The 25,145-nt window shown below is 34.6% G+C and overlaps 1 protein-coding gene across 6 annotated transcripts in view; it reads right to left on the bottom strand.

The window, feature by feature from the left end:
• The window catches only part of NDST3 (N-deacetylase and N-sulfotransferase 3), a 192,729-nt gene that overhangs the window by 143,016 nt on the left and 24,568 nt on the right, over positions 1-25,145 (bottom strand). For all 6 annotated transcript variants that reach the window (XR_012435032.1, XR_012435033.1, XR_012435034.1 and 3 more), the window contains exon 2: positions 2,259-2,346. Coding sequence is in view for 2 of the 6 variants with exons in the window: in XM_005555787.5 (XP_005555844.1) it covers positions 2,259-2,346 (88 nt within the window). In the remaining 4 variants the exon portion in view is untranslated. The remainder of the gene's footprint in view (positions 1-2,258; positions 2,347-25,145) is intronic.

The following is a 25,145-nucleotide window of genomic DNA, read 5'->3' as shown; positions in this document are numbered from 1 at the left end:
AGCTATAAGAGTTCTATACATAGAGTTGTACAGATTTCACCTTCTCTTTTATTTTTATATAAATGGGAACATATTCTAATCACTGTACTATGCCTTGATTTTTATATAGTTTTTATCTTCTCCTTTATTTTTATACAAATGGGAGCATGTTCTAATCACTGTACTGTACACTGATTTTTCAGTGTTTCTTGAGAGCTCTTTCTATATGGTTTACATTTAAAATTATCTCTTTTTAATGACTGCAGAACATTCCATTATATGAGTATACCAATACATGTAATCTGTTTTTTTAACTTCTAAAAATACAGGTTATTTCTTTCAGTTACAAAATTGTGTTCGGCTATCCTGAGGCAAGTCAAAATATCTTCACTCATTTTAATTATATTTGTGAAAAAACTTTGTAATTATTCTCAATATTTAGAGTGATTTCTTTTCACATTTAATAGGGAAATCCAGAATGAGAGTCCACAGTTACATGGCCATATAATTTTTGATAATAATGACACAATGAAGCAGTGGGAAGGGATGGTCTTTACAATACTGGGTGCTAATTAGATTTTTTAAAAGAGACAGATTCTTGCTCTGTTGCTCACACTGGACTGCAGTGGCATGAACATAGTTCATTGCAGCCTAGACCTCCTGAACTCAAGTGATCCTCCCATCTCAGTCTCCCGAGTAGTTGGGACTACAGGCACATGTCACCATGTCTGGCTAACCAGTTAGATATTTTTATGAAAAAAGAAACTATATTGACCCGATCTGATATATACACAAAATCAATTCCAGATATATCACAGATTTATACATTGCCAGTCTTGGCAAAATAGTAAGACTTCTTCTCTACAAAAAACACAGGCAGTCATGGTGGCATGGGCCTGTAGTCCTAGCTACTCAAAAGACTGAGGTGGAGGATTTCTTAAGCCTAGGAGGTTGAGGCTGCAGTGAGTTGTGTTTGCACCACTGCACTCTACTCTGGGCAACAGAGCAAGACCCTGTCTCAAAAAGAAAAATAATATTCATGTTCTTGTGGTATGCAAAGATTTCTTAAATAAGATAGAAAAGGCTGACCATTAAAAAAAATGATAAATTGAACGACAGTAAAATTAAGTATTTTTGTTCATTAAAAGCACCATAAGGAAAATTAAAAGACAGCCAGACAGCAGGATAAAGTACTTGGAACACGTGGAACTGTAAAAGAATTTCAAGGAAAGAATTTCTACAAATCTTTAAGTAAAAGCAGAAAACCCAGATATTTCTCAAGAGAGAATATCCAAATAGCTGGTCAAAATATGAAGAAAGATCATTCACTGCTCTTCAGAGAAATGTACTTTAAAACCCTAATATGATATCTCTACATGTCCACCAGAAAGGCTAAAATTAAAAAGACAAACAATATCAAATACTGGCAAGCATACAGAGCAACAGGAACACTCATACTGTTGGGAATATAAACAGGTACAACCATTTTGAAAAACTGGCATTTTCTTCTAAAGCTAATTATAAGTGTGTCCATAACTAGCAATTCCATTCCTAGTTGATGATTAACAGAAAAGAATACTCAAATTCTTTAAAGGACAGGTATAAAAATGTTCATAACAGGGAGTTATGAATATTTCTATTCAGAAAAACTCAAAGTCTGGAAACATCCAACCATCTACAGCTGAATGGAATAGATAAGTACATTTTGTATGTTCAAACACTGGAATACTGTACAGCAAGGAAAAGTAAAGAATCATAACCTATAGACAATAATATCTCTGAAACAGAAATAACATTGTACAAAATGAGCTGGATACAGATGAATATTTACTGTGTGATTCCTTTTACATACCTCGCAAAGCCAAGCAAAACTAATTCATGATATTAGAAGTCAGGATCCTACTCTTCTTGGAGAGAAGCTAGTTATTGTGAGGGGCACAAGAAGTGGAGATTTTGGACGTGTTCTCTTTCTTGTTCTGCCTGTTGTTTACACAGCTGTGTACACTTTGAAAATTCACTGAATATCACATTTACTATTTATGTACTTTTATATATGTAAATTATAATTCAATAAAAATGAAAGGCCATCAGACAGTTCCATAAACTTTCAAACCATTAATATTCTACAAAAATTATAAAATAACATGTTAAATGGAATTGAATGATAAAATGCTGGGGAGGAACATAGGGAATGTAGGAAGGTGTGGACAGGAGAAGTGTTCAATTTTAAACAGTGATCAGAGAGGTCTTAATGAGAACAGTTAATCCCTTTTTCTTACCTGTGTGGTAAAATTTCCCTGAAAATCCCAGGTTGAATGTAAAATTTGTGATTTGTGCACGCAAAAGATTCTGAGTATCAAGCAGGGCCTGAAATATATAATTTTTAAAATGTATCAGATAATGAATGGCATCAAAAAGTTTCCAAAAGATATATCCTTTTTGCATTCAGAGGATAAAACCGGTCCTTATACATGCGAGAATTAAATAATGGAAAATAGTTTCTTTAGCACTTTAAAACTAGTGAGATACTTTTGAGTTTACATGAAACACATACATCTATTTATCCTTTAGCTTGCAATAAATCAGCAAAAAGTGTCAGTTGGAAAAAGGAAGTTAAATGGAAAGAGAAGTTTATTCTGTATGTATCAAAGGAACTAGTATCTAGTACATAAAATATATCCAATTTGCCCTTCAGGCACATAGATCACCAATTGTCAAAAGAAGGGCACTCATTTTTAGTGAAGCTATGCCAGAACGTATGTTGAAAGAAACAGATTATTTCTCAAACAAGTCTTTGGTTTTCAAAATCCAAATCTGAGATTCCCAAAAGATAATAATTATTATTCAAAATGAGATATCATAGTAAAGTAGATCTCTAATTTGCCCTTTCATTAGAAAACAGACTAATAAAATATCCTACTTCTGATAAGTAAAGCTATTTTGAATTACAGTTTTAATTGTTATATCCAGAAAATATTTACCATGCTGAGTATTTAATGTACTTTTCTTTCTTCTTTTTTCTTTCTCAATCACAAATTCTGATTCTTATATTCCTTCTCTCTGTCTCCTTCTCTGTCTGTCTCTTCCTCACACACACATACACACACATACACAGTAGCTGAGTGTTCACTTCAGCTAGGCAGAAGGTAGTGCTGTTAGATTTGTAAATGATCTTTCATAGATGAAATTAGTGGTAGATCCCAGCTTAAGGATATAGATCCAAATTAGGCACTCCTTTTACTCTATCCCTTATCTTCTTTCTCCCTTTCCTTAATACAGTTGGGCCCACAACTAAATCTTATTTTCTTAATCATAATGCTGACATCTGGAAGGTCTGCCTTATCATGTTCATGGTCCCAGCTTTTTTGGAGCATAAGCAGATATACAATTTTTTAGTCATTGACTACCCCATGATTGTATGCTTTATCTGAATGCAAGAGATTCTTCCTAATTGTAAAAGCAGAGGTAGAGAACTACTGGGTTCAAATTTAGACTTATCTAGCCAATGGTAAGTTTTTGAAATTTAGCTATCTAATTCTTTTGATATCACTACTCTCTTAACATGAGCAAGCTTTTTGGTGTGCACAACCAAACCATGTAATATATGCATCCTGATGATACTCAGAAATAGAAGACAGGCCTGTTGGTGGATCTCTACACCTAACTAGGGGAGCAAAAGACTGAACTGACGGCAATGTCATCAGGGACAGATTAGGTCCTTACAAGGTGGGGACGGTTTGGATAGGGGAGGGGGAATTCAGCCAGCTGGACATGATGAAGTTACAAATGGGACTTCTAGGTCAGATGCTGGACCCTGGTGTGGGGAAGGATGTGCCTAGGTATAAGATATATAATATACATATACAAGTGTCTGTATATGTATACTGCTGACAATTATAACACACACACATTATATATATATATATATATATATATATATATATATATATATATGTATTTGCTGACAATTATAATATCTTCCCTTTCTTTCTTCTCCCCTTCTTCCTCTCTCAATTCTTTTGTTCCCCAGTTGAACATTCTAGCCTACCCTTCCTATATTTCCTTCCCCTTAGATCATATCTTTCTTCTTTTTCTATTTTACTCACTTCATTTCAGTCTTTTATTTTTCTTCTTTCAGTGGTTAAAATATAGATTCCAAATCTATTTGAACGTATTTTTTGTGTGTTCAATGCTTTAAGTCTTACAATTTGGTAAAATGAACATTCTTTCTTTTTGCCTTTCTTCTTATTCAAACTAAATATGAATTTGAACTTTGCTTTGTGATCCTTGATTGCATTTTTAATGTACATTTACAAAACTTGATAAGAAGAACTATATATAAGAAACCTGTCTTGTTCTTAGGCCTTAGAAGCTAAATAAAGTTACTGTGAACTAAACTCTTAGTCAACTAGAATACAATGATTTAAGTTACTAAATTAGCCCTGAATTTGCAGATTTGAGTTGCCATTTTATGTGTTTATTTTATATTCTAGAAACAAACACTAAAACATATAAAAGATACATTGAAACAGATGGCAGATACTAATTATTCCTATATATGGTAAAGAGGGGAAATTTATTTCTAGATGATATTTTATATACTTAAGATAAGCAGTGATATTTGTCATCTTTTATGTTGTTTTTATAAACCAGATTTTGCAGATGTTTATGAGAACAATATTATACATTCATCCATTATTCCCACCTTTTAAAAATATATTTATTACTGGCCTAACCCTTGTAAAAAGCTTAAGCACCCAGCAATATGCTTAGATCATATTCTTTTCACTAAACCCTTCATTACTAGAGTGATTTTATTCAGCATTATTCTATTTTAAACTGAAGTAGTCTACTCATTACTATGAACAAAATATAAAAATGATATAAAATTATACTTTTTTCTGTATATGCAACATGTCTAAAATGGTGTGATCATATCTAAAAATCTAATTATAATTAAGTCAGTGCTCTACCACCACAGACAGAAAACCACATGTATTCTGGGCAAGCAAAACCCATCTGATAGAGTACTGTAGTCACGGAGGAGGTAAGGAATCACGACTGTCTGAAGAGGCACAATTTAGTGGTCTCCTCAAATGCCAATCCAGGAACCCTAAGAACATAGATGTCTACCTTCAAAAGTGGTTTGATTATTGAAAAATGGGACTTTTGTTTTTAATTATTCCAAAATACTGTATTATATATAGGAAGGTAATTTACAATTCCATGTATCAATTATTATTTTTAAAATAACATTTTTTCTAATTAAAAATAATTAAAATCACCAATAAAGTATTATGATGTGTTTTCCTTCTATTTTTCTCAATAACTAAATAAACACATATAACTATATTTTCAGGCATATAGATATATAGGTAAATTAGTGCCATAAAATAAAAATTAGAGCTATAGCAATCAGGATTAAAAATATAGAGTTTTGAATTTTTCATTTGACTGTATATCATGGGCTTTCTCCTATCACATTAATCTTCCAAAACCAAATTTTCTAATGAATGCAGAATATTGCATCAAATGACTATACTATAATTTATTTACCCATTTTATCCTATTGTCGTACATCTAAGTTGTTTACTTTTTTGACTAATATAAATACTGCTCTGTGTGTCAACACATATTTATGTAGTTACGAATCTCCTAATGATGTTTCAGTCAACAATGTAGCACGTATATTTTGGTGGTCTTAGGTATGTAGTAGGCTATACCATCTAGGTTTGTGTAAGTATACTCTGTGATGTTTGCACGACAACAAAATTGGCTAACAACACGTTTTTTAGAACACATCTCCATCATTAAGCCACTCATGACTACAGCAATGAAGCAGTCATTTCTGCAGCAGAAAATAATTGTTTATCCTTTAGCAAACAAAACATTTGAAAATGCTTATCAGACTGTTAGAAGGGAACATAATGTGCAATTTAATTATGCAATAATTGCATTTCAAATACAATTTAACCCAAAAATTTCAAAATTATCTTTCCAAATTTTAATCTGTATGCTACCCCACTAACTTTTTTTTCCAAGTCTTCATTTTGCAAAGCTAAGAAAGTTTGTAGGCATTAAAATATCTAGTTGAAGACAAAAAAGATCTAATTTAAAGAATCTGAGTTCTGAGAACTGAGCGAAATTATAGCCTTTGAATTTTCTCTAACTTTGTTAGCAGAATAAATCATCAAATAGATGAAGAGGCAGAAATTGAAATTAAAAGTAATTGCAAAGAAGTTTCACATGAAGATTTATGTTAGTGTTCATGACGTGTGGCATTCTTGGTGGAAAGTCTTGATAATTTTTTTGTTTCTTATTTGTGCTTCTTAGATTATATTTTGACCTATTTTAGCAGATAAAATTATTTTCGTTTGAGCACAGTACTTTTAGAGTTAATATTTTATAATCAATCATATACTATTTAGAAATATAAATGTCTATATTTGCTAGAGTAAATGAAATCAATTAGGCAGCAAATGATAAGCTCCTATGCCTATGTGTCTAGACACACACGTGTACACGCACTCATACCTCCTCCAGGCATCAGATATGTTTAGTATACTAGAGAGTATTATTCCCATTTCAGAAGTGGTAGACATGATTTATATAGTTTAAGTGGCTTTCCCTTGGTCACAAAGCTATTGAAGAGCTAAAGAAGTGACTTAACGAGAATTTTGGATTTTGAAGCTCACTGCTTCTGTTGTCCATGGAAACAACAAGAATACAACATGAATCCTGTTATCACTGGCATACAGAACTGTGGTGACATACTCTTCCCGAAATGAACACAAGGATGCTCTTTTTTCCACTTTCAATATTTAACTTTTAGTTTTCAAAGCCTAAAGGCATGAGGGGAATGGGAAAACTAGATTGCTCAGTGAATAGTAAGCTATATTATTTAGGATTTTCCAGAGACAGGACCGATAGGAAATAGATATGGATATAGATATAGGAGGTCATTTATTATAGGATTTGGCTCATGTGGTTGTGGAGGCAAGCTGGAGGAATAAGAAAGCAGGTGATATAATTCAGTTCGCAACGGAAGGCCTGAGAAATTGGTGGCGGTGGTGGGTGATGGTGTAAGTGGCAGTTTGAAAGCCTGAAGCCAGGAGCGCCTATGTCTGAGGGAGATAAAGGTGGATGCCTCAGCTCAAGCAGAGAGAGTGAATTTGCCCTTCCTCCACCTCTTGGTTCTATTCAGTCCCTCAGTAAATTGGAAGATGCCCCCTATATTGGGGAGGGCCATCTGCTTTACTCAGCTCACTGGGTGAAAAGCTTATCTCTTCCAGAAACACTCCCACAGACACACCCCGAATCATGTTGTAGCAGCTATATGGGCATCCCTTAGCTTAGGGAATCCCTTACGTTCACACATAAGATTAGCCACTACACCAGCCAAACTAGTAATGTTTACCCATTGGCATCCAGATTAAAGAACACTTATTCATTGTACCATCTGCAGAGTTGGACTGCAGGACACTGGAGTACTATGAAGTGCTCCAATGATCACTTTAGTCTCTCTCTGACCAGGTTTAGAACTGGAAAGACTATACAAGACTTGTTCTCAGACAAGAAAAACATTGAAATATGCTGGAAACAGTTAATTAGGTTAATATTAGAGTAGGGCTTCATGCACAATTAGAGGAAGGATACCCTTAGAGGAAAATAATAAATAATAAGGCCAGGATCAGCTTTACTATTTGATCTACCTACACAATTGACATTCAGCAGGGAAATAAGAAAGAATACAGGAAAGATGGGCAAGCTAGTGGGAAGCATAATATCCAGTCAGTTTTTGCAACAGTATTTAAGCTCCCTTGACAAGAAATCTATAGACATGGCACTGCATTATCTAACTTAAGAACACTCCTAATGGCAAGACAATCACTCAGCTCTCACTTGCCCATATTCTAAATGTGAAGTCTACATATAAACTGCATTTATCCTGCCAGATTAAAATAGTCTTAAAGACCAAAGGCTGGAGTGTGTTTTCTATGAGCTTTCACCTAGGAATTTGCTAAGTACAGTGAGGAGTCTTAGAGATTATCTTTGCTCTTATTAAATTGCCTTAGGCCAAGGCCACCGTCTGCTGAGTGCCCAGTTCTTGAGCTTGGCCTCACCAACATGGCCATGATGGAAAAGCAGCAGATTGAAATCAGGGTGACTTAGGACTCTGGCTTGGCTACTTGATTACTACGGAGTAATAATATGAAGCTTGGACAAGTTACTGAACCTTTCCAAATCACGGTTCCTCCCTTGGAAAACAAGAATAACAATATGTAGCTCCCAGGTTTTGTATGAAGATCAAATGAGAAATGGATATATGGCCCTAAATCCTTTCCTAATACACAGAAGTTGAGTTTTAGCTTTGTGAATGAAATCCTTTGTTATTCTGCCAACTTTCAAAGGTCCTTATTGTCCTGTCACAAAATTCCATGTTCTATTACTTTCTGTTACTCACATGAAAACATCAGGCATATGCCTAAAATTTTAAACTATATTTTTAAATTGAGCCTTAACAGTTCTGGGCTTGTCTAATCAGCACTAAACAGGAAGATAATCCAAGCAGCTGTATTATAATAACTTCACAGGGCTTTATATTGCTTGGTATTTTTTCTAAATGAATTTAGTGAATTTTCATTCTTCACCTGAATGCATGTGTATTTTATTGTTTCTATTGTAGTAACAGAGTAAGGACAAAGGTTTGTGTGAAAGCAGAGAAAAGAGTTATAGAGCAATCTTGAGCTACTTCTGTTACATACTTTAGCTGGTCTTGTGCATACATTATATATAACCTCTAAATTATCGCGGCGAAGAATGATTTTCCCAGAAGATTTCTTGAGCTGAAATTGGCAAATAATGGTAAGCAAGTGGGGAAAAGAGGAAACTATTAAGTAAGTGCTACTATCACTAAGTATTCACTTGAAATTGTTATGCACATGCTGTTTAGCTTACAGTTGACATGCTTAGTCAAAATACTAATGTACTTTTTAAAAGAAAATGTTAAAAATAGTTCACTATTTTTTATTATATAGTATCTCTAGGAAACTATTAGTTAAATCTCATTCATTCAATTGTGAAGAAAAGGGATGTTTTTATATTACTATAAACATCATTTTAATACCTTAATTTAAAATACTTGCTTTTAACAGCAAAGCAGAAAAGGAAGCAGAGCTGTAAGATTTCACATTAGAGGACTGAGGTGTCTCAATCCACTTACTGTTATTGCAGAACCAATTAGATTTCCTTTCAGTTGCAGAGGTATGAAACTCCTTAAGTAGTGCATCTGTTCTGATCAAGACATGAAAATGCTAAATACTTAAAAAAATCATCACAATAATTAAATGTTCAGCAACCCACCCCCCTCCAAAAAAAGGTTTGTGTTATATGTTAAAAACAAAATGTGAGATTAAAGCTGGACTATAAACTCCATGAGCAATGTCTGTCCTATTCACTGCTGCATTCCCAAAACCCAGCATGATGTCAACAACAGAAGGGAAAGTAAGTATTTATTGAATGGGAACACGAATGAATTTTGATTGATCTAATGATGCAATAAACTCATAAAGATTTGAAAATGGTCAGTGTAGAACATTTATTTACTATTTTATTTTCATAAACTGTTTTGAATCTTAGTGAAGAATTTCAACATAATTCAAATTGGAAAAAGTAATTAGAAAACATTTTATTTCAAATTATTTTGAAAATTGCTAAAATGCTAAAATAAAAGCATTTCCTATTTCAGTGCTTCTCAAACTTCTATGTACATAAAGATTATCTGGGAAACTTAACAAAATGTAGACTTCTGGGTCCTAACCCGGAGATTCAGAATAATCATCCTGAACAAGGGCAATGTACCCTGGGTGATTTCGATATAGGGGACATTATACCACACTCTTAAGAATCACTGTTCTATTCCTTGATTTCAAATAGTTCAAGGTAGTTTCTAATTTATTTATGACTTGTTTTTCCTTTTGAGTGTGAAATCTTTGATGTTCACTTCTTAGTATAGTTACTGGTACAGCTAATCAATGGATTCTCCAATAAGAAATACTCTAGGCAACATGGGATATATAAGGGCCATCTGAATTCAGTTGAGGTCCTAAAAATTGTGCTGGCTCAAAAGTACTCTGTGAAGGTTAACATTACATGTGAACTTGAATGAGCTATGGGGTGCCTAGATAATTGGTCAAACATTATTATGGGTGTGTCTGTGAGGATGTTTTGGATGAGATTAACATTCAGTTAGTAGACTGAATAAAGCAGATTTCCTTCTCTAAGGAGAGTGGCCCTCATCCAATAACATGAAGTCTTAAGTAGAACAAAAAGATTGAATATTTTGCAAGTAAAAGGGTGCTCCTTCTGCCTGACTGCTTTGAGCTGGAAAATTGATCTTTTCCTATCTTTAGACTTAAACTGAAACATTGACTCTTGAGTATCTAACCTGTCAGATTTTAGACTGGAACACACACTATCAGTTCTCCTGGTTCTCAGATTTTCAAACCTGGACAGGAACTGCACACTTGGCTCTGCTGGATCTCCAGCTTGTTGCCTGCATATCTTGAGACTTCTCAGCCTCCATAACCGCATAAGCCAATTTCTTATAATGAATCTATCTATCTATCTATCTATCTACCTACCTACCTACCTACCTACCTACCTATCTACTCGAGTCATAATGGAGTATGTATTGGATTTCTCTAGTGAAACAGAATCAATAGAAGATTATCTATACATCTATCTTTTATATATATCATCACTAGGGTAGTTTGGGTTAGAAATTACACAGCAGAATTTTAGCTTCTAAAGTTTAGCTTTATATTTTTATTAATTTTATTTTTCTTAGTTTTTCTAATTAAAGTCCATTTCAGCTGGGTTGGGAGAACCAGCTAATCAGGTTGTCAGTTTTGGTAAAAATGTGATAACTCAGTATAAACAGCTCCAATCTAGGGAAGATAAGGTATGAGGAAGCAAGTGCTTGCAGAGAATAGACAAGCCCTGACTTATGATGGTTCAAGCAAAGATCTTTCTGCTTTATGATGGTGTAAAAGTGATATGCATTCAATACACAAGAATATAATCCCACTGTATGTCAAGGAGAATCTGTATATAAAGGTGGTTTAAGAATCAGAGAGCTGTGGGACTGTAATGTGATTCAGCCCCTTTGGAAAACATTTTGGTGACTACTCAAAAAGTTAAACATAGAATTACCATATGACCTAGCAATTCTACTTCTAGGTATGTACTACAAGAACAAAAAACAGTGGTCAGACAAATACTTCTACATACATGTTCATGGTTGTACTATTCATGATAGCTAAAAGGTAGAAACAATTGAAATGTCCATCTGTGGATGAATGGAGAAACAAATTGGACTATGTACATACAATTAAATATTATTCAACTATAAAAAGAAATGATGTACTGATACATGTTATAACATGGATTAACTTCAAAAACATTATGCTAAGTGAAAGAAGCCAGACATATATGGCCATATATTGTATGCTTCTATTTACAAGAAATATCTAGAATACGTACATCCATAGATAGAAGAGATTGGTGGTTGCCAGTGTAGGGGGCAATTGGGTGCAACTGATTGATGAGTATGGGTTCCTTTTGGGGTGATAAAAATGTTTTGGACTAGACAGAGGTTGTAGTTGCACAATACTGTGAATGTACTAAATGCTACTGAATTGTTTACTTTAAAATAGTTAATTTTACATAAGTGAATTTTGCCTGCATCAACAACCACAAAAAACCCAGAATGTACAACTGTGAATACTGTTGTCTCCATGTTTTCTTCTGAATTTTATGAAAATGGTATCATGCAAGTTAACCATACCAAAATTATTTGCAATACATGTCCTATGCTCTTTACACCAATTTTAAGAAAACTGTCCAGAAGTAGCACCAAGTCAAACACACAATGAACTATTGGGAAGCAGTGACAACTGATGTTCAAAAATCCCTACATTACATGGCCCATGCCTTAGGCCTTATGTTCTATAATTTCCTTTCCTACTCACTATGTTCTAGACATATATGCCTTTATGCTGCTTATGTCCTAAAACATACCAAGTTTTTTCACACCTCAAGGTTTTAGTCTTGCTGTTTCCTCTTAAGGATATGCTTTCCCCAAATACTCATGTGGTTTACTTCCTTACTCTTTCAGGTCTCCACTTACACATAACCTCTTTGGTGAGGCTTTCCTTGACCATCCTTTTTTCTTTTTCTTTCTTCTTCTTTTTTTTTTTTTTAATTTTCACCCAGCTCTGTTAAGGCATAATAGACAAAATGTATATATTGTACACTTAAAGTATATATTGTACACTAAAAACTGCATATATTTATAGTGTACAAGGTGATGTTTTAATAAATGTACTTGTGAAATGGTGAAATTAAGTGAATTAACATGTCCATCACTTCACATGCTTATTTATTTTTTGTGATCACCCTCTTTTAAATAAATGCTCAGCCTATCGCTCTATACCTGGATTCTCTGCTTTATTTTTTTTCATAGAATTTATCACTATTACTATTGGTGTATATTTATTTATAACCATCGATTTAGCTCTTACCCTTAGAGCTATTCATTTAGCTTTCTAACAGAATAAATGTAACCTCTGTCTCTACAATGCTAAATCTGCAGTGCCCAGAGCAGTGCTTGGCATGTAGTAGGCTCCCAATAGAGTCTTGTTGAAAGAATGAAAGAATAAATGAATTACTGGTAATGCCAAAAGATTCTTAGTCAGAAGAGGAAAGAATATTTGACTGAAAATTTGTATAGGGTAACTAAAGGGTAAATAGAGATAATGACTTCTATGGAAAGGATATATTAAGCACACCTCATAACAAGAGGCACATTTACAATCATGTTGCACCAAGTGGGTAGATCATCAATATTGGATGGGAACTCTTGCTTCAGTGAGGAAAAGTCAGGGCTCAGACAAACCTGTAAGCTATGGATACTTCAGGTAAATGAGATCAGGTTTGGTGTAATGAATAACCTCTTAATGTGGCTTTGGATCATGTCATAGATTCTATGTTTGATGGAATGACATACTTTATATATTTTTTTGGATGCAAGTTAGAGGAAAGGTACAATTGTATACTGTGTCTAACAACTTTAACCCACTAGAATTAAATTGCAGATGCAGAAATAAGCAAAATCCCTATGAGATCAGAACAGCTATTAGGAAGCAAGTAGTAAAGTTATTGAATTTTGCTATGGTCTGAATGTGTTCCCCACAATTCATATGTTGAAACTTAATTGCCAATGTGGTATTATTAAGAAGTGAGGCCTTCAGGAGGTGATTAAATCATGAGGATGGAGCTCTCATTACTGGGATTAATGACTTCATAAAAGGGCTTGAGGAAGTGGGCTTGCTTCTTTCCATCCCTTCTGCCATGTGAAAACATAGTGTTTGTCCCCTCTGGAGGATGCAGCAACAGGGTTCCATCTTGGAAGCAGAGAGACTTAGCCCTTACTAGACACTGAACGTGCTGGTGCCTTTACCTTGGACTTTCCAGCGCCCAGAACTAAATTTCTATTATTTATAAATTACCCAGTCTGTGGTATTTTGTTGTAGCAGCACAAATGAACTAAAGCAAATTTATTTTTTAAGAAAGGGTTTCATGCTCTCACTTAAAAGTCACTTTGTTTTACATACATATAGGTCTAACAGGCCTGTGATCTGGTTTCCAAGAATATAGCAGTTTAAATATGATAAATTGGGAATATACATAAACTGATTGCAAAGAAAGATGCTAAAGAACTTAATGGAAGGGTTAGGCAGAAAAAAGTGCAAATCACCACAAAAAAATAGATACATATATAAGTTAGGGTGCAGACAAATGGCTGGATAAATCTTTATAGCCTCTGAAGCTTCATTGAATTATAAACCCATCACTGATGTTCAAAAAAATGAGCATGGTAAAGGTGAAAAATTAGAAATTGTGCCACAGAATTAATACATCAACTAATTAAATCCATATATGTTTATTGAGTGCTTACTATGCATCATGTCTTGTGTCAGTTGCTGGGATAATCAAATCAAATTAGACCCATCATTCAGTGACAGCATGTTTTGAGGAGAAAAGGAGATAATATCTGGGAAAAGGCTTTTTATTCTGTGAAGCACTAAACACATGTATAAAAAATTAATATAATCTAAAATTTTCTGGAAAATGGCTCATATTTTAAAAGTCAAATGCCATTCTTGAATGAATTATAGATGAGTCAAGCAATTTTAGGAATCAATTCATTCTCACTCAGTTCCAGCGCACAGGCCTTCTCGTTGTTAGGGAAACACAAGATTATTCCTGTTTCTGGGCCTTTGCTCATGCTGTTCTTTTTCTCTGCCCCTAAGTCTCTTCCTCAGAGCATCACTTTTAAATTCACATTTCTTTTACGTCTCTGTTCAAATATTACCTTATCAGACGGGCTTTTCCTGGACATCCTTATAAACTTAACAATACTCCTCTATTTTCTGAGGCTCAGACTTCTCTATTTCCTTTGCCCTACATTATTTTCTCCACAACACCTGCCAGTGTCTGATATGTTATACTATGTGCTTACTTGTTTAATGTTATCTATTCCCATTGAACATAAGAAACATGAGAGCAGGGAGCATGTCTGTTCCATTCACTACAGTTTGCCCAATGCTATGTAGTAGGCACTCATAAATATTTATTGAATGAATAAACAAATTAATTAATGCTTCTGACCTGAAATTTAGAGTAGTTTAGACCTGAAGCTGAGGTGCATTTCTGGGGCCAAAAAAGGAACTAAAATTGTGGAAAGATATTTCCAGAGAAGGTGGACTGGAAGTTTGGAGGGTCAATGAAGGGACAGTAGAAAAAGCAAAAAGATAATGACTCAAGGAGGAAAGAGAAAAAGCCAGCTGACTTGAGGCATCAGAATCAGAAATGGCCTGCGATCTGACAAAGATTTCATGCCTAATCAAGCTACCAAAATAACTTATTGTGACTTTCTGACAATATTCTAATTGGAAGGTTCTTCAGAAAGATCATTAGTAGTATGGTTTTTGGAGGGAAGTTTCCTGGGCTTGAATCCTAGCTCTAAGGACACTGAGTAACTTTTCCCCTTGGTAAGTGCCTTTCCTGAGTCTTAGTTTCCTTGTTCTAAAAAAGTAATAATGAAAATACCTACCTCACAGAGTTGTAAGTTTTGGACAATAATCTGTTTAAAGCCTCATAGCTGAAACATAATCATTACAATAAAATTTTAATTCTATATCCCAATTCTGTAAAAAGATTTAAAGTCATCATAAGTATGTATAACATGAAATATGATAGACGTTGTATATAAGTGAGTAAGAAAAAGAAAAAATGTAGTAGAGATATAAAATGAAGTCGATTATAATACAAATATAAAAAATACACAAAAATACTTTGGGCACTAACATTAGGTCTATATGGGCTCTACCTCAGTAGATGTGGTGGTGATAGCGGGGCACAAACATATTACTACTGTAACAGGAAAGGGTAGAGATCCCAGGAGTTCCTTCATAGAAATACTCTTCTATTCCCTCGGTGAGTGAAAGTAGGAGAGGTTTGGCAACCAGTACCTGAGTAGAGAATCCTCTGCTTGGGGTCAGAGTAAGGATGCATCACATTACTCATGATTATCACAAAAAAGGATTTAGAGCTGGAAGATACCTTCGAGACTGCCATGCTCAATTTCTCAAACTGTTGCAGGGAAGCTTCTCTCACTAAACAAGAGGATGAACATATTACTGCCTATCCCTCAGACTCTTGGGACCGTGCTATATAGACTGACATGGTTCCTACAAAGAAAAAGATTTTTGAGGGATCTTGTAGTTTATCTGCAAAATCCTAGCAGATTTTTCAATGATCTGCTAATGATCCCTAAATTTTTTTTTTCCAACTTTTATTTTAGGTCCAGAGGATACATGTGTAGGTTTGTTACATGGGTAAATTGTGTGTTGTGGGGATATGGTGTACAAATTATTTCATCCCAGGTAGTGAGCATAGTACCCAATAGGTAGTTTTTCAATCCTGATGCTACTCCCACTCTTCGCCCTCAAGTAAGTCCTTGTATCTATATCTACCGTTCCCTTCTTTGTGTCCAAGTTCTAAGAGCAATTTTTTTTTTTTTTTTTTTTTTTTTTTTTTTTTTTTTTTTGAGATGGAGTCTCTCTCTGTCACCCAGACTGGAGTGCAGTGGGGCAATCTCATCTAACAGCATATTTTTAAATGTTCACCAGTTAAGGCATAAAACCAAAAAAGCAAAACAAGAAAAAAAAGTTTTTGTTTCATTTGTAAAATATAATTGTAACTATGTATATATTTTATCTCTTTATATCTCATCCAATCAGACCCTTTCATAAAACTCTTCTATGTTATAAAGGCTCTAGAATTTTTGTCTGAGATTCTGCTAGACTAAAGAAGCCTCTTTTAATACTGAGACCAACTCACAAGACATTTGAAAATTGCTTATGTCTGACCTATATACCCGAAGAGAAATAGCTCCTTTTTTTCCTGATGTTTTTTCTTCCTTTCGAGTGAAGAAAGATGAAAAATTACAGGTTCCGAATAAATAATGAGATCAATACCAGGATGCAGATTTCAACATCATGTTTTGTATTTGTTAGTGAAAAAATAGCATCTTGTTACGATTGTTATCCCAACTTGTACCATTTCAAACCTCTGTTGTAAATAGAAAGAAAGTTCGTTAATTCATATTTTATTTAATTAAAGGTCAAAGAACCTCTAGCCAATTAACATAGAATTATAAAACCGCCACTGCTGATTCATATTCATCTCAGGGGCATTGATAGGATGGGCCAATCCATTCCAGTTTAAAATAAGCCTTTCAACTGTTTATAAATGCCTCATAAACAGATTTCCCAAAGCAGAACCAAATTTTAAATTACATTTTCTCTTGAACTTTAACTTGCTGTTTAAAATATTTGATATTCACCTCTTTGTGAAAAAAGTAGGATCAAATGCAGAACTGCTCAATGCCCACCAAGTCTTGTCAGCGGGATTGTGCTAGTTATATAGGTGTAGGTATAGGTGGTTTTAACGGCTTCTTATTCCTAATGGGGATGTAAGGAATGCTTTAAGACAATGTCATGAGGATCAGACGGTCCTTTGCCATGGTTGTCCCATGGACTAGGGATATATATTTGTTTTATTCATTTGTGGTAAGTGGCAGGTGGTCTTTTTCTATTGGCACTCTAACCTTTTGTGCCTTTTCCTCTTAGGTGTGCTCTTTGAGCAAAAGCAGGGCTGACATTTATCTCCATGATGGAGTAAGCTTGACATGGGCTTCTTCTTTGACAAGATATTCTTTTATAGTTATCACCTCTGCTTTCACCTTGTTCTCAAAGTTTATGTCTTACTTTTCATCTGCTCAGGATGAATAATGTGCTCCTCCTTACATAAAGCCCTTCTCACTCTAAATATATCACCTTTTATAAAATACTTTTTCATAGGTCTTTCATTTGGGACGGTGTTGGGAATACACTCCAGATCTTATGTATAATTGGTGTGGGGCATTCATATATACACAGATGAAGCATAAAACATAAACTTCAATGTTTTCATCTTTGAAATAATTAAACAGAATATCTAAGATCACATTTGTTTATGTTGTAACCTCAGATGAATCTCAGTATTTCTTCTAATAATAACTTGTAGGTTTGATTTAAATTTTGAGTTACAGTTGGTCAGATGACTCTTCAACTGGGAAAGATGGCATGATTTTACTCTACTTAGGCCACCAGATAGTCATTTGCTTTCAGTGACCCAGTTCAGATGTAAATCAATGACCTTTTAGCAACTCCAGATGTATTCCTTAATGGGAAAAGTATTTTTTCTTTACAAAGCTAACTTCAAAAACTGTAGTAAATGATAACATTATCTAGGTAACTATGTAGACCCCTTAAGTTCTACATTACTGTCTGCATACCACTGAATAACATAATAGATGTTCTATTACTAAGGAAGAGAGGATTTAAAAATCAGCTTATTTTATTTGTTTCCAAATAAATTTTATCTTAATTTAAAGTTTCAAATTTTTATCTTTAGGAGTCCATTTTGTCCATTTCTGTGTTTACTATAGAACAATGATTTAGAGAAAAACTGGTTAAGAAATTTTCATAATACTTTAGAACATGTTCCTTTTCCACAAATGTTTCCAATATCACAAATTCCAGATAGGAGTTAAATTGGTTATTTCCTGAAACTATGAAAATCAATTGTTTTAATTGAATAGACCTAGAAACCTATAGTTTTCTTTTGTCTGTCTTAAGGGGACTCTAATGATAATATCATAATAGAGTCAATTAACTATCACAGAGCCAGCAACGGTCTAGACATGGAAGCTCTGAGTTAATACCTAAACTTCTCAATCAAAGCACAACTGAGTATCAAGAAAGTTACTATTCATCTTGTTCTTAATTTTTCTGTTTGAAAATATGGATAAAAATATGCACACTGGCTTAGAAAGTGTATTTTAGAAAGACCCTTCATGAAAACAAGTCATTGGTAATTTGAACACAAACATTTTAGACTTGCCCCAAATTGACAAAAACTAAATTGCGGTTTCTTTGTTTCACAAGCTTGCTGCTATGGGTTGTATAAAAGCTAACATCATTCCAAGAAAAATTGTAAAGGTGCTGACTAGACTAGCAGTGAAGTGTTGTTTCTTCAGGTATCCTGGTACTGTGAGAAGGTATAATGTGCAGCTGATCATACCTTGGCTACTCGTTATTTTGAGTCAGCTGAGAAAACAACACGGGTTTGGTTTATGTAATTTTGAGTTTCATATTATTTGTATTCTGTAATTCTTTCCATCCACGACAAATACCTTTAGATCAGCCTAGGAAAAAACACATTTTCTATTTTGACCAAAGTTTTAGCCACAGAAAATTATTTGAACATGAGTAACTGAAGATAACCCTAAAATTTTACTTTCATCAAATTCTGAATAGGGATTATTTTAAGAAGGTATCCTTTAAAATATGATTTAAAGTTCTCTAATTGCTATTATTTTTATTCACAATACATATTTTAAAAAATGGACACTACTGGGGCTTACTTACATGTCTGTCATTCTTGTTACTTGAATGGCATTTCACAGAAAACTCAAGTTAGTGGCTAAGGTTGTATTGCCAACTGTTCCACTTATTTTCAGTTTCATGTGAATAAAGGTGGAAATTGAAACCAAAGAAAGAAAAAAATGATACAACATTATAACTCTCCTCTAACATCTCTCATATGGTGAGTTTCCTTGTTATGAGAGAGAGTGTCTCCAATTGAATCTAACTACATTCCACAGCTTCTACATGGAGAAACCTATCCCAGTCAAGAACTGGTAAGGTCAACTTCCCATGCATTGAAATCTAGACTTCTGAACTTGGAACTGTCTCTCCTCGGGAGAAGAGTCATAAGTCTGTAATGGCCTTAAGTGTGTACTTTAATTTTCTGTGTGCTGTCTTTTGTAACAGAGAGAGAAAACGTTGTATGCAAGGTTTGACTTATGCATTTGAGAGACACACATTCTCATCCTCCCTCCCCCTGCCCAATCATACATGTCAAGTATAGACATGGGAGAAGCTCTAGGTTGTCAGCCAAAATTTCAATTCTAACCAACAGTGATGATTTGTGCCAGGCCCAAATTCCTAGAATAATCTGGAACTGATTAGAGATATTCACAGCTGAGAGAAATGTGTGTCTGAGAAACACAATGGGACTTTCTTTGAGGTTCCATGAATCTATGAATGTATAGGTGGAAGTGCTGATGGGAAGGAAAGGGATACAGAATACAGGGGATCTTCCAGTATTCTTTTTTGTCAGCTAGAAAGACTTTCCCTGCCTTCCTAGTGATCTTGAAAAAACAGTAGCCAACTCAAATGAGATGATATGTAAAACCTTTTGAGAATTATAAGCAATTAGACAAACATAAAGTTACATTATGCTTTTACATATCATCTATGTGATCTTTAAAACAACTCAAGAGAGAGAAGGCATGCACGATTTCACTTTACATTTAAGGAAACTGAAGCTCAGATATGTTAAGAGATTTGCTTAAATGCACACAGTAAATAAGAGGTTAAATGGGAGATTTAAGCCCATATTTCCATATGGTCTAAGCTGTCTTGTCTAGAAACAAAAAAGCTAAAAATATCCTGACCAATATTTCTAGTTATAACAATTTATCTAGACAATTCTTTCAATTCATTTTTCTTAGACCATAAAACCACCTTTCCTGCCATAAGCGCTGCTTTTTAAATAACTTTCCGCATGAATATTTTTGTATTAGCATGGAAAGATAACGTGTTTTGCTAATATTATGTTTATTTTAGTCCACATTCTCTCCCTTAATATATGTATAATCTTTCCTGAATATGAATTAGCCTTTCATTTTCAACAACAAAAAGCATTTAAAATGGTTTTGGGATTATTAGGCCAAGAAGCTTATCCAAACCGATGAAAGCATAGCATTTATGAGTTCCCTCATTTGTAGTATAGACTGTAGATTAAGGCTGATGTCCTGCGCGTTAAGGTCCTTAAGTGCTCTATTGTGATTTTCCAACAAGCAAGAATGACTTTTACTTTGACACTAAATGTGATTTTTTGTCCTTAGGCCAAGATGGTTGGCAGATTGCTTTTATGTAATTCCTGTGAAGCTGGCAGGAGGTGACTCATATACATAAATGCCTCTTTCAATCAGGAAGAAGGTGTCAGAGGGCGGGTGGGTGGTGTCTGAATGACTAAGTTTTAAGATGTTAGGGGTACTGAAAAAAATGGATTAAATTGAAGGTTTCTAGGGAGATGCACACAAGAGGATCTGGATCAGATCAATAAATGAAAGACAAACTTTGAAAAGATTTTACTACATTGCTTGAGTTTTAGTCTAGCTTTTATAACTCAATGCAAAGAAAAATTTCCAAAATGATTCATAAATTAAAAACAGCCCAAAGTTTAAACAAATTTCAGGAATCAGACTTGATTGCAAGATGCTAAAATTGAATTATAAGTAAGTACATTGCGTGAAAGGGACAGAAGAGTTATGGGTTTGAAAAAGCTATGAGAAAGTCACCTAATTTTCAGATACAGCTACAGGGGAGGAGTATGTTCCTGAAAAAATAAAGACCTACTCACTGCATTTTTTTTTTATATTTCAAGTAAAATAACAAAACTTTCTCACAATGGTAGTCATATGGAGCAGAATAAAAATGTCTATTGAGAGAATAGAGGATTCCAGATAAATGTAAAGTAATGACATGACCATGTAGCTAAGCAGCAGACCCATAATTGCGGACGTTCTCAGTAAATGCTCAGTGGAACACATAAAAGCCTATACAGTGATTGAACGCCCAGGGAAAGCTAAGCAATTTGACAGAGTGAAATTCTTCGTTTCATGGCTTTGTGTTCTGGTTTTCTCATGAGACCATGTTATTTATCTGTTGTGATTTTTTCCTTTAAAAAATTTAAAGAGGACAAAGCAAACAAAAAACAACAACAAGCCCCTACCTAACCCAAAGAGAAGCATATATAAAATTGTTACCCAAAACGAGAGTGTTTAACTTGAACAAGGGTTGGAGTTTGGATTCAACAATGTTATCAACAAAAGGTTGCAGCATTTTTTTCTCCACTGATCATTCTGCATATTGTGTCTATTGATTGGCTTGCCCAATATTATAACATCGATCTATTATTTGCAGGAACTGTGTGATTATATTTGCAATTACAAACCAGAACAATATCTATTAGCACTTTTTTCTCTTAATTTCTGTGTAAAGATTATAGAGGAATTCTAAATGTCTTCAGGCAGTTCTGGGACTGTTGTCTGAACTCTTCTGCTAAGCATTTATTTTATTTTATTTTAAAAGTTTCTTGATGTGGAGCATTTTTGAGAGAGCTAGAAGGATTATTTCAGAAGACGTTTGATATGGTCTGCTACTGTCAATAAAGATTTTAGGAGACACAAAACTTAATTCCACATACTTGATTCTAATGTTATTTTTTATTTTTTATTTTTTTGGAGTCTCGCTCTGTCGCCTAGGCTGGAGTGTGGTCGCGTGATCTCAACTCACTGCAACCTCCGCCTCCCGGGTTCAAGCAATTCCCTGCCTCAGCCTAAGGAGTAGCTGGGACTACAGGTGCCCGCCACCACGCCTGGCTAATTTTGTTTTTGTATTTTTAGTAGAGAAGGGGTTTCACCGTGTTAGCCAAGATGGTCTCTATCTCCTGACCTCATGATCTGCCCGCCTTGGCCTCCCAAAGTGCTGGAATTACAGGTGTGAGCAACCATGCCTGGCCCATTCCAGTTGTTTTTAAATAATGTTTAATTGGCTTTTGGGCAGAGTTGGTAAGAAACAAAATTCCTATGGAACTAAGTTAAAAAGGCATATTTTTTACCTTTATTTATTTGTGTTAGTGTAACAGTAAGAGTCTATCTCTAAAAGTAAAACACAAATTCTTTCATTTTCGTGAATGAAGATTTTGTTATTATTGCAGGCTTATTATCACTTCATATTTTCTGTTTAATGTAATGCGCCTTGTAAAACCAACATACGACAGAACAGAGGTCATACTTGCATTTCTCAAAGATGTCACACTGTCACTAAAGTTCCTGAGCGAGATTTCAGAAACACTGAACTAGGAATCAGATACTTTCAAAAAGAGTGAGAAAAACATGTTGACTGAGCCTGTGGATCCAAAAATTTGCCACTTTGGTACAAAAAGTGGCATTTGGGCCATTAGTTGCTCAGGCCTAACACATCGTGGATACTATTTTTTAAAAAATAAATTTTTTCGTGTATAATTAAGATAAACAAAATGGTGTTATGGGATACGTATAGATAGTAAAATGATTACTATAGTGAAGCAAATAACATATCAATCATCTCACATAGTTACCTATGTTTTTGTTTGTTTTTATAGCAAAAGTAGCTAAAACCTACTCATTTAGTAGGAATCCCAAATACAGTACAATTTTATCAGCTATAGTTCTCATGTGGTACATCAGATCTTTAGACTTGTTCGTGCTACATATCTACTACTTTGTATCCTCTGACCTACATCTTGTCATTTCCTCAAAAGAGGTCAAATATGAAGAGATGTATATCATTTTTAGAAGAATACTGGTGGATGCATAATCTCTCTTCCCACTGTGAACCTACTGTTCTCATTGGCAATGGAGTCTAGAGAGTAGAGAGGATTTTCTGTCACAAAGGCATAGTTGGTCCCAAAAGATAGAAAGATTGTTCAGGAAAATAAGACTGAATGGTTAAAAATTGTAAAGGCACAGAGTCAGACTAGAGTGAGACAGGGTTTGACTCTTGCTTTTCCATTACAAATGGTGTGACCTTTAGTAATGTCTGAATCTCAGTCCACTCATCTGAAAAATAATGCCTTCTTTATAGAGAACGCTGTTAAGAATGAATGAAATAATACATGAAAGCACCAGGTCACATAATCAACTAAAAACACATAATAAGTCTTCAAGAATCTTACTTCCTTCTATCTCTACCCTTTCCTGATGAATGCCTCTGTATCAACAAAAGGCAAACCAGCACTCCCAAGGTACATTTGGAAGTGGGCTCAATGGTGGTGGTTTAGTGAAGGGGCTATTTTAAGTACCTCTCATCAAAGTGTACTTATAGTTAATTCTAATTAAAACTAACATTTATGGAGAAATGAACACTTAATGAATACAGGCTCCGTGCTAAGCATTCTACATGGACTATCTCATTTAATCTACTCAATAATACATCAAATTAATTATTATATTTATTTCATTACACAGGTGAGGAAATTGAGTTACACATAGCTTAAGCAAATTTACTAAAAATTGAATTTCCATTTAGTTTAAGAAAGGATTTTAGGGTATTCTTTGCAAGAAGACTGTGATTTTGGGGTTACGTATTCAAGTTACTAAGTCTATATTAACTAAAAACTCATGTAATGAAAACACTATTAAACTGTAATACACATTCATGAAAAAAAAGCATCTGTGGTGTTTTAAAATAATTCCTGGTACTTGATATGGTTTGGATTTGTGTCCCCGCCCAAATTTCATGTCGAATTATAATTCCCAGTGTTGGAGGAGGGTCCTGGTGGGAGGTGACTGAATCATGTGGGGTGGATTTCCCTCCTGCTGTTTTGGTAATTCTGGGTGAGTTCTCACAAGATCTAGTTGTTTAAAAGTGTGTATACCTCCCCCTTACCTCTCTCTTCCTCCTTATCTGGCCATGTAAGACATGCCTGCTTCCTCTTTGCCTTCTGCCATAATTTGGAGCTTCCTGAGGCCTCTCCAGCCATGCTTCCTGTACCGCCTGGGGAACTATGAGTCAATTAGGCTTCTTTTCTTTATAAACTACCCAGTCTCAGGTAGTTCTTCATAGCAATGCGAGAACAAACTATTACAGTACTCTTACATTTATGCATGTCTTGTGGGCAGAGACACTTAGTGCCTTTGCACTGTATGATTGTTTTGAGGACATCTGTAAAAACAGCCTTGGAAGATAGAGATAGTGTCTTTCTTTGTAGTAAAGAAAATTTTGTTTATTTTGCAGCATAAAAAGACAATATTTACTTCTGTGGCAAAGGTCACTCAGGCTTACTGTCCATTATAAAATATTTGGTTTCCCTAAGCTTAGAGTTCTTCTCCTATAATGCAACCCACTGTATGTGAAGGCATCATCTGGCACTCTTCACACCACCCTGTAGGAATTAGAACTTGGAGAACCAGTTCAAATGCTGCTACTCTGGCTAATGCTAATGCTATGAGTAATAAAGTCCTTTTCTTTTTGATCTAAGAGTGTTGCACCTTCTGCCAGCAACCATGAAACTGTGTCAGGGTGACTTGCTAGTTTGCAAGTGAAATCTCAAGACTCTTCACTGCTCTTGACAAGTGGCAAAAGAAAACTTGTAAGTATTCATGGACAGCAAAAGATTTAGTTTATTTAAGGTACTATCTGAAGCATTGGCACGAGGATGTAAAAATACTCGGGAAAAATAATCACTCCCAAAGGCTGTGTTTTATGATGTACCAGGGAGATTTTGTGATAGGAATTTGTGTGTGTGCTTGCAAGGAAAAGGAGAGGGTAAAGAAAACATATTGCTTGAAACCACGGAAAACTAATAAATATACATGGCTG

The sequence above is a fragment of the Macaca fascicularis genome, chromosome 5, assembly GCF_037993035.2.
Source record: "Macaca fascicularis isolate 582-1 chromosome 5, T2T-MFA8v1.1".
Taxonomy (NCBI): Eukaryota; Metazoa; Chordata; class Mammalia; order Primates; family Cercopithecidae; genus Macaca; species Macaca fascicularis.
The sequence above is the reverse complement of the archived record's forward strand: the minus strand, read 5'-3'. Positions and strand labels throughout refer to the sequence as shown.